At 41.2% G+C, this 11,408-nt stretch overlaps 1 protein-coding gene across 6 annotated transcripts in view; it reads left to right on the forward strand.

The window, feature by feature from the left end:
• Nucleotides 1–11,408, forward strand: part of kmt2e (lysine (K)-specific methyltransferase 2E) — a 128,233-nt gene that overhangs the window by 94,234 nt on the left and 22,591 nt on the right. For all 6 annotated transcript variants that reach the window (XM_043713859.1, XM_043713861.1, XM_043713856.1 and 3 more), the window contains 2 exons: nt 7,366–7,929; nt 8,126–8,433. In XM_043713859.1, coding sequence (XP_043569794.1) covers nt 7,366–7,929; nt 8,126–8,433 — 872 coding nt within the window. The remainder of the gene's footprint in view (nt 1–7,365; nt 7,930–8,125; nt 8,434–11,408) is intronic.

Raw genomic sequence — 11,408 nt, forward strand, 5'->3', positions numbered from 1 at the left:
GTTAATTATTTTGTACATACTGTAAATGTCTGTGGTACCATTGTCAGCTAATGCATTCTTTTACTCACTGTCACTTTTCTAAAGTTAACATGAACCACTCAGAGCATAAATGAGATTAAGTCTGGGAAATTGATGGCTATTCAGTTCATTGTGCAACCCATTTGTCTTCACTTTCTAACTTTGCAGAATTTCTTGCTCTTCTGAAAGCATTTAACTTTTTTTTAATAGCTTAGATGCTGATTGTCTCCCAGTGATTTGACTATTTTCACCAGTTAAGAAAAGGCATGCATTTATGTGTATTACACTTCAAAGTACTTTACTGACAATGAATTATTTTAAATGTAGTGACTGGAGCTTGTAGTAATTAAGATATTTATTTTGAACCCATAATTTTCCATCCACAGCAATGACCAATTCATTTGTTTTATTCTCATTGGTGGAAGAAATATTTGCCAGAAATCTGCACCACCAGCCAAAAAAATGAACACCACTAACTAAAGAAATCTAATGATACTATCGAAATAAATATATAATCATTTGATAGTGGGATTTAGCAGTTTTTATAATTATGTGGAGCACTACAACTTTGTTTACCATTATTCTTGCAGAACTTCATCAAATGCAGTTGGAACTTTAGTAGACTTCCAAACCCCCCAACCCTTCCACTTTCCAAGAAAGATTCAAAGCACCAAGATTATTTGTAACGCCATCACAACCACTGGTATAAGTGTAATTGGTTGTGGATGTCCCTACAATTTATTTTGAAAGTACTTCTCTTTGTTTCATCATCCACTATGAACAAATGAGCCACGTACAGTCTGATCCAGATACACGAGAGGACATTTTCTTTAAGAACTTTTATCAATGAGAGAGCCTTTCAAATGCACAAGCCAACTCGTTTATAAGTCCTTGTTCTAACTTACAACTGGGTGTCCCCCACTTGTCCTCGGCTCGAAAATTCCATAACAGAAAAATGTTAATTTTACTTTTTAAACATGATTTTTAATTTGATGGTATATAACAAATGATTCCAAACTGATTTATTTACTGTTTTTGTAGAGAAGTCATTAATCTGTTTTCTGTCTGCCATTTATTTTCTCATAGTCAAATTTTGCATTAATATTGTCATTTTAATTTTCTCCTTTTGTATCACAGCCAGATGAAAAGTTTCTTTAATTTATGACTTTTAATGTTTTTATTTGCTGTTTTTTTTTCTCTATATCAGACGTACTAAACTGCTAATATAGTTTTCCTTCATCAAATTCTTCTTATAATATGACTGTTGAAGGTTTATAAGTTTGTGTAACTGCTTTGAGAGGCAAAACATTGAACCAGCAGAGTTGAGAAAGAGTCCTGATTGTAGGAGTATTCAGGAGAAACAGAATGTGTGACCTGCACTGCAAGCAGCCATAGTACTTCCAGGAAAAGAATAGGATTAACCATTCATAGCACCTTAGCAAATTTTACAAGAGGGATGGGTTGCATCTAAACTGGAGAGGAACCAATATCCTCACAAGGATGTTCATTTGTGCTACTCGGGTGGGTTTAAACTGGAGTGACGGGACTGGGATCCAGAGCAACAAGTCAGCAAGTGGATGGATCAAGGGGAAGGTACATGTTAGGACCAGTAAGTCAGAAAGGAAGGATAGGCAGAGACCGGTAAATGAACACTGAGATTGATGGGCTGAAGTGCTTTTGTTTTTCAAAGCAAGGAGAATTGAAGGTAAGGGAGGTGTGCTTAAAACCTAGATAGGGACATGGGAATATGATGATGTGGCCATTTCAGAAACTTTGTTGAGAGAGAGGCAGGACTGCTCAGCATTCCGAGGTTTATTGTTTTAGATGCGATAGAGAGGAAGGTAAAAGAGATGGAAGAGTTGTATTATTAATCAGGGACAATGTTACATCTGCACTCAGAGGGCATACTGTGGAGGGCTCATCCACTGAGGCAATATGGGTAGAGGTCAAAAATAAAATGGGCACAATCAATCTCATAGGATTATCAATCTCTATAGCATCCCATCGACAGCCACCGAGACATTGAGGAACAAATATGCATGCAGATTATGGAAAGATACCATAAAACAGAGTTGCCATACTGGATGACTTTAATTTCCCCAATATTGACTGGGCCTTCCTTGGAGCAAGAGGCTTAGAGAGAGCAGAATTGAAGTGCATCCAAAAGGAATCCTTGAAAGAGTAGGTGGATAGTCCAACTCGAGCCAGGGCCCTACTGGACCTTGTCTGGTTAATGAGCCTCGCCAGGTGACTGACCTTTCAGTGGGAGAACATTTTGGAAACAGTGATCTAAACTCCTTGAGATTTAAGATAGCTATAAATAAGGATAATTCAGGACCTTTAGGCAAGGAACTAAATTGGGGAAGGGCAAATTACATTAGTATTGGGCAGGAATGTTAATTAGGAGGAGCTGTTATCAGGCATTACCACATTTGACTTGTGGGAATTGTTTAAAGACTTGCTGTTCCAGTAAGGAGGAAGGACAAGGGCGGCAAGGTAACAGACCCTTGGATAATGAGGGAGGTTACAAATTTAGTCAAAAGGAGAAAAGCATATATAAAGCATTTACGAAGCTAAAATTGGACCGGACCCATGAGGAATACAAAGAAAGCAGGAAGGAACTCAAGCAGGAAGTTAGGAGAGCAAGAAGACAGCCATGAGATGACCTTGGCAAGTAGGGTTAAAGAGAATCCTGAGGCATTCTGTACATTAATTAATGTGTAGGTTTGCTCGCTGAGCTGTAGTTTTGATATCCAGACGTTTCATTGCCTGGCTAGGTAACATCATCAGTGGCGACCTCCAGGTGAAGCGAAGCTATTGTCTCCTGCTCTCTATTTATATGTTTGTCCAGGATGGGGTTCCTGGAGTTTGTGGTGATGTCATTTCCTGTTCGTTTTCTGAGGGGTTGATAGTATCTAGATCTGTGTGTTTGTTTATGGCGTTGTGGTTGGAGTGCCAGGCCTCTAGGAATTCTCTGGCATGTCTTTGCTTAGCCTGTCCCAGGATAGATGTGTTGTCTCAGTTTAGATTAGATTAGATTACAGTGTGGAAACAGGCCCTTCGGCCCAACAAGTCCACACCGACCCGCCGAAGTGTAACCCACCCATATCCCTACATTTACCCTTTACCTAACACTACGGGCAATTTAGCATGGCCAATTCACCTGACCTGCATATCTTTGGACTGTGGGAGGAAACCGGAGCACCCGGAGGAAACCCACGCAGACATGGGGAGAATGTGCAAACTCCACACAGTCAGTCGCCTGAGTCGGGAATTGAACCCGGGTCTCTGGCGCTGTGAGGCAGCAGTGCTAACCACTGTGCCATCGTGCCGCCGTGAATTGGTGGTTTTTCTCATCCGTGTGTAGGGTTACGAGGGAGAGAGGGTCGTGTCTTTTTGTGGCTAGCTGGTGGTCGTGTATCCTGATGGCTAACTTTTCTCCTGTTTGTCCCCAGTAGTGTTTGTGGCAGTCCTTGCATGGAATTTCGTAGATGATGTTGGTTTTGTGCTACTAGGATTCCGAGGGGTCTTAGTAGCCTGGCTGTCATTTCTGAAACTTCTTTGATGGAATCTCAAGAACAAACCATGACAAGCAGACCAAACACAACCAGAAACCCTAACCACCTTACATACATCAAAGAAGTTTCAGAAATGACAGCCAGACTACTAAGACCCCCTCGGAATCCTAGTAGCACACAAACCCACCAACACTCTCAAACAAAAACTAACAAACTTAAAAGACCCAGTACAACCCATGGACAAAACCAACGTCGTCTACAAAATTCCATGCAAGGACTGCCACAAACGCTACATAGGACAAACAGGAAGAAAGTTAGCCACCAGGACACACGAACACCAGCTCGCCACAAAAAGACATGACCCTCTCTCCCTCGTAGCCATACACACGGATGAAAAAAACACCATTTCAACTGGGACAACACACCTATCCTGGGACAGGCTAAGCAAAGACATGCCAGAGAATTCCTAGAGGCCTGGCACTCCGATCACAACACCATAAACAAACACACAGATCTAGATACCATCTATCAACCCCTCAGAAAACGAACAGGAAATTACTTCACCACAAACCCCAGGAACCACATCCAGGACAAATATATAAATAGAAAGCAGGAGACAATAGCTTCGCTTCACTTGGAGGTCGCTACTGATGATGTTACTTAGCCAGGTAATGAAACGTCTGGATATCAAACCTACAGCTGAGCGAGCAAACCTACACCATAAACCTCAACCTGAGCTACAAACGGTGGCACAGTGGTTAGCACTGCTGCCTCACAGCGCCAGAGACCCGGGTTCAATTCCCGCCTCAGGCGACTGACTGTGTGGAGTTTGCACGTTCTCCCCATGTCTGCGTGGGTTTCCTCCGGGTGCTCCGGTTTCCTCCCACAATCCAAAAGATGTGCAGGTCAGGTGAATTGGCCATGCTAAATTGCCCGTAGTGTTAGGTAAGGGGTAAATGTAGGGGTAGGGGTATGGGTGGGTTGCGCTTCGGCGGGACGATGTGGACTTGTTGGGCCGAAGGGCCTGTTTCCACACTGTAAGTAATCTAATCTAATCTAAAAACCTTCACAAACTATGCACATCGATTAATAATAAGAGGATAACTAGGGAGAAGGTAGGACCACTCAAGGATAAAGGAGAGAACATGTGCTTGGAAGCAGAGGATATGGGTGAAATCTTGAATAAGTACGTTGTGTCAGTAATCACTCGAGAAGGATATGGAGGATAGTGAAATTTGTGTGGAGCATGCTAATTTGCTGGGCCGTTTTGAGATCAAGAAAGTAGTAGTGTAGGGTCCCTTGAAGAGCATTAAGTTGGGTAAGTGCCCAAGGCCTGATGGTATCTTTCCCATATTATTGAGAGAGGCAAGAGAGGAGATTGCTGGGGCCTTGACCAAGATCTTTGTATCCTCATTAACGACTGGAAGACTGGTGAGTAACTGGTGTTGTTCCTCAGCGTAAGAAGGGAAATGGGGATAATTCAGGAAACTATAGACTATAGAACATCGGGGGTTGGGAAGCTATTGGAGAGAATGTTTAGGGATAGGACCTATGCGCATTTGGAGAAGTATGGCCTAATTAGGGACAGTCAGCATGGGTTGGTGCAGGGCAGGTTACGTCTTATTAACTTGATTGAATTTTTTGAGGAGGTGACAAAGTGATTGAGGTACATGTTGTTTAAATCGGTTTTAGTAAAACTTTCAACAAAGTCCATCATGATAGGCTCATCCAGAAGATTGAGATGCGTGGGGTCCACGGTGACTTAACCATGGCAGAGGGTAGTGGTAGAAAGTTGTTTTTCAGGCTGGAGGTCTGTGACTATAGGTGTTCTGCAGGGATCTGTACTGGGACCTCTGTTGTTTGTGAAATATGTATAAATGACTTGGATGAAAATATAGATGGGTGGGTTAGTAAGTTTGCAAATGAGATAAAGATTGGTGAAGTTTTGGAGAGTGTAGCAGGTTGTCAAAGGATACAGCGGGATATAGATATAGGTGGAGAAAGATGGAATTTAATTCATGGTTGCGCTTTGGGAGATCAAATGTTAAGGAAAAGTATAGTTAATTGCAGGAACCTGAACAGCATTGATGTACAGATGGATCTTGGGGTTCAACTCCATAGCTCCCTGAAAGTGGCCACGCAAGTAGATAGGATTGTAAAGAAGGTGTATGACATGCTTGCCTTTATTCATCGGGGAATTGAATACAAAAGTCAGGATGTCACGTAGCTTTATAAGTCTTCAAGTAATATGTTACAGGAAGGATGTGGAGGCTTTGAAGAGGATGCTGAAGAGGTTTATCAGGATACTGCCTGGATTAGACAGTATGAATTGTAAGGAGAGGCTAGAAAATCCCAGGTTTATTTCTCTGGAGCTTTGGAGATAGAGGGAAGACTTGATAGAGGTCTATACAATTATGAGGTGCATAGGTAGAGTTGACTGTCAAAATCCTTTTTCCAGACTTGAAATGTCTAAAACTAAGGGATGTGTATTTAAGGTGAGAAGGGAAAAGTTCCAAGGAGATGTGAGGAGCAAGTTTTTTTTATACAGGGAGTGATAGAAGTATGGAATGCGCTGCTGGGGTGGTGGTGCAGGCAGATATGATGGGGGCATTTTGGAGATTTTTAGATAAGCACATGAATACTTAAGGAATAGATGGATATAGACCAAGGGCAGGCAGAAGGGATTAATTTAGGCCGAAGGACCCGTTTCTGTGCTATACGGTTTTATGTTTTATGTATTTCAATGCTAATAAACTTTGACACACTAATTTGCAAGAAAACTTCCACGTTATGGCTGTAATTTGCACAGATCCCACTTACTATTGATGCCTGAACACCTCAAAACAGTTTACCAAATAGACAAGCCTGCATCTTTCAACTGTTATAATTTTAATGCGTTCATGGAACACAATCCATCCATAATCTCAGATATATTAAAGCTCCGAGACAAACAATGTAATATCTTTAACTACTGCAGATCCATGACAAGGAGTTTGCCTTTGTAGGTTGACCTCTGAGTCTGCATCCCGATCATCTTTATAGTTTTTAAAATAATTACCTTCCCCTTCAATATGGCACATCTGGGACTTCCCTTGGCACTTGCTCGTACTCACAAATGCTATTCAAATTCTCTCGTGCATTCCCTTCAATCCCACTGTCCTTCCCAACTGGAATGAAGAATTTTGATCTGACTCTTAAAATAGAGAAAAGTGGCTGTATTTCAAGTAGGTTATCGCCCTCCAAGGCTTCTACTTTATCTTCTAAAGGGTGAACAGAAAATGATGAAGGCGAAAGGTCACAGCAATGCAACCGCTAGCAAATGAATTGTTTAATCAATCTGATCTAAAATAAATCGTAAGACATAGGAGCAGAAATTAGGTCATTGGGCCCATTGAGTCTGTTCTGCCATATAACTATGGCTGATAAGTTTTTCGACCCCATTCTCCCACTTTTTTCCTGTAACCTTTGATCCCTTTGGCAATCAAGGTAAGGCAAATCTAGACAAGTTGATTGAATCTTCCTTTGAAATGGCATGAAATTAAATTTGCTGAAATTGTTTAAAATCACATGCACTGTTGTAGTGCATGAGAATTATAACTTACGTACAGAATATTATTTGTCAGGGAAAGAAAATCTTTGTTTTCCACAATTCTTCAGATTTACCTTGTTCTGTCCTTTTTCAAATTCAATTTTTTTGTTATGTTTATATGTATTTCATCCTATATTTCTGATATGCAATTTCTTGATTGAGAGATCTCTTTATAAAGAGTGATTGAATTTGATAGCACAAAATTAAATTATCATTATCTTAATTATTTTTTACTTGCAGACTTCTGACAGGGTATCCTCCCTTTTAGCACTGAATTCTTTAAGGACCTCCAGCCTAACAGAAATGGGACTACATGATACAAAGACTATAGGAGATATTAGCCCAAGGAGCAGGGCTGAAATTAGCCAGTGCATCAGTGGCATTGAATCTGTATCAGAACTCCAGACAGGACATGAAGCATGTGAACAGCATGCACGGCACAAAGATTTAGATTGCCCTGTTCACCATGATCGGACTGATACAAACAGCCAATCAGAACCTATTTATAGTGGAATGGGTAATATTTACTCCTCATGGATGAAAAGCCCAGAACGACCCAGCTTAAATTTCTCTCCTTTGAATTCCAATCTTCGGGATCTGACACCTTCGCATCAGTTGGAGGTAGGAGGTGGCTTCAGAGCAAGCGAGTCAAAAATGCTTCAGGAGGACAACAGACTGTCATTTTCAGAAGGAGTTGGTTATTACTGCACTGAGGATGGCATGATCAACTTTGGCAAGGGGATTAATGGGGACAGTATGACAGAGGGAAGCTGTATTCCACAAAATCCACCGCAAAAGAAGAAAGTAAGTGTCCAGGATCAAAGTTAACAGAATTGCTTTCAGAATTGATTAATACAAAATGCTCAGTATCAGACAAGCATGCAGATTTATGGCATATTTGTAACACAAATTGAAGGAAGAAACATTATTTGTATTTTTAAAGTAGAGCAATTTTTATTAAACCATGTGAATTACACTTATACTTGTTTTTGTAATGCAGGTGTCTTTATTGGAATATCGTAAAAGGCAGCGTGAAGCAAGGCAAAGTGGTTCCAAATCAGAAAGCTTCTGTCCAGTTACCACATCACTATATAGTGTTGTTAGTATTGGTGGGGCCAGTAGCAATGACAATGGCAACAGCAGCAGTGGCATAACTGCTAGTGGAGAGCAAGGGGGAAACGTCACGAGTCAGTCATCATGTTTGCTTGCTACGGTGGAGTCTGCTGGTCCAACTGAAAGTGACAACAAATCTCCAGTTAAACAGACACCTTCAACAGAAAAGAAATTAGATGATACAGACGTCCAGTGGTAAGTTCATCGGAGCAATAAAACTATGAATAAGCACAAAATGCGTTCTTCACGTAGAATGATTTGAAATTGAAGCATACCCTTTAAAACCAAAATAATTTAAAGTAATATTTAGAATTTTTATTTGCAGGTTTGAGTCCCATCAATTGTAATTTCAAATCCAAACAGCAATAGCATATAATTCAGTTTTTTCCAGTTGTTTGTGAAAATAACTTGTAAATATATATTATCTTTCACAACAATGTACAAGGCCCAAGTGCATAACAAAACAGTTTCAGAGTGTAGAGGGAAATGATTTGAAATTTTTGAGAACCTCAGTGAATGGTGAGGTTACAGAGATAGGATGGTAGGATGAAGCAAGGTAGTAGTGTTGGTTGGGGGCTTGTGGAGGTATATGAGAGTGGTTGTTTAAATGTGGACAAGGACTTTTAAATGAGGCAGGCAACTAAGAGGTTGGCGAGCAAATAAATGATTGATAAGCAAGACTTTCGACTTTACAGAATGCACACTGAAAAGATTTATATGGATAATGTTTGGGATAATGCTTCTGCTTGATTGATAACCCATTCAAACTCTCAGCATTCACTCCATCCAACACTGGATACACCGTGGCTGCAATATGTACCACCTACTAGTTGCATTGCAGAAACTTGGCTATTCTCCTTTGATAGGAGAAGGGCTTATGCCCGAAGAAGGGCTTATGCCCGAAACGCCGATTCTCCTGTTCCTTGGATGCTGCCTGACCTGCGCTTTTCCAGCAACACATTTTCAGCTCTATTCTCCTTTGATAGCATGGAAATGACACCACCTGCAAGTTCCCCTCCAATTTACATATCACCCAATTTGGGATTTTATTATTGTCCCCTTAATGCTGTTGGTACAAAATGCTGAAATTCTCTTCTGACAGACTCGTGAATGCAATTAAATCATAAGGTTACAGCAATTCTAGACAAGAGGTTCGATCCAGTGAGAAAAAATTATGTGGATCAATATCCTTAGCTTTCAAACTGCTATTGTTATAGAGTTGTACAGCATGGAAACAGACCCTACATTCCAAGTTGTTCATGCTGACCAAATATCCGAAATTAATTTAGTCCCATTTGCTAGTATTTAGCCTGTATCCCTCTAAACCCTTCCTATTCATATAAATTATCCAGATACCTTTTAAATGTTGTAATTGTACCAGCCTCCATCAGTTCCTCTGGCAGCTCATGCCATACACACACCACGCGCTGCATGAAAAAAGTTGCTCCTTAGGTTCTTTTTAAATCTTTCCCCTTTCATACTAAACCTATGCCCTTTAGCTTTGGATGCTCCCACCCTAAGACGTTGTCTATTTACCTTATCCATGCCCCTCATGATTTTATAAATTTCTATAAGATCAGCTCCCCCAGCCTCCAATGCTCCAGGGAAAATAGCCCCAGCCTACTCAGCCTCTCGAACCCTGGCAACATCCTTATAATTCTTTTCTGAATGGTTCAAGTTCCACAACATTGGTCTCCCTCCTATAGAAACAGAATAGCACACAATACTCCAAAAGTAGCCTAACCAAGTGGGAGAGGCAGTGGCTAGTGGTATTTTCGCCAGGCTGTAATCCAGATACCTAGATCATTTTCTGGGAACCCAGGTTGGAATCTTGCTACGGCAGGTAGTGGAATTTGAATTCAATAAATATCTGGAATGAAGAATCTAATGAGCACGAAACCATTGTTGATTGTCAGAAATACCCATCTGGTTCATTTAATATTCTTTAGGGAAGGAGACTGTCATTCTTCTCTGGTCTGGCCTACATCTAACTGCAGACCCACAGCATTGTGGTTGATGCGTAATTACCCGTTGGGCAATTAGGGATGGGCAATAAATGCTGCCTATCCAGAGATGCCCTCATCCCATGAATGAATAAAAGAAATGTCTGCCACATGACCTCCCAACCCATTTACTCCATGCACTGACCAATTACGGCATGTATACCAAACACCACCTTCACTGTCTTACCTATCTGTGACTCCAGTTTCAAAGGAACTATGAACCTGCACTCCAAGGTGTCTCTTTTTTTCAGCAACACTACCCAGGACCTTACCATTAAGTGTATAAGTCCTGCCCTGATTTGTCTTTCCAAAAAGCAGCACCTCGCATTTATCTAAATTAAACTCCATCTGCTAAATCTGATCAAGATCCTGACATACTCTGAACTACTTCTGTCCACTACATCTGCAGTTTTGGTGTGATCTGCAGACATACTAACCATACCTCCTATGTTGACAACGAAATCATTTATATAAATGACAAAAAGCAGTGGACATAGCACTGATCCTTATGGCACACTGCTAGTCCAATCTGAAAAGCAACCCTCCACCACCACCCTCTGTTTCCTACCTTCAAGCCAGTTCTGTAACCAAATGGCTAGTTTTCCCTGTATTCCATGAGACCTAACCTTGCTAACCAATGTATCATACAGAACCTTGTTGAACACTTTACTGAAGTCCATATAGATTACGTCCAACACTCTGCCTTCATCAATCCTCTTTGTTACTTCTTAAACAAAATTCAATTACGTTAGTGCAACACTATTTCCCACACACAAAGCCATGTTGACTGTTCCTAATCAGTCATTGCCTATCCAAATATATGTAATATGCTGTCTCTCAGGATCCCTTCCAACTACGTTCCCACCACTGATGTCAGGCTCACCAGTCTGTGGTTCCCTGGCTTTTCCTTAAATTGATTAAATAGTGGCATAACATTAGCCAATCTCCAGTTTTCCAGCAACGCACCTGCGGCTATCGATGATACAAGTACCACCCCACCAATCTCCATGTACAGCGCATCATCCGCCGTCATTTCCGCCACCTCCAAATGGACCCCACCACCAAGGATATATTTCCCTCCCCTCCCCTATCAGCATTCCGTAAAGACCACTCCTTCCGTGACTCCCTCGTCAACCGCAGGAGGTGCAAGACTTGCGCCCACACCTC

The sequence above is a fragment of the Chiloscyllium plagiosum genome, chromosome 23 (assembly GCF_004010195.1).
Source record: "Chiloscyllium plagiosum isolate BGI_BamShark_2017 chromosome 23, ASM401019v2, whole genome shotgun sequence".
Taxonomy (NCBI): Eukaryota; Metazoa; Chordata; class Chondrichthyes; order Orectolobiformes; family Hemiscylliidae; genus Chiloscyllium; species Chiloscyllium plagiosum.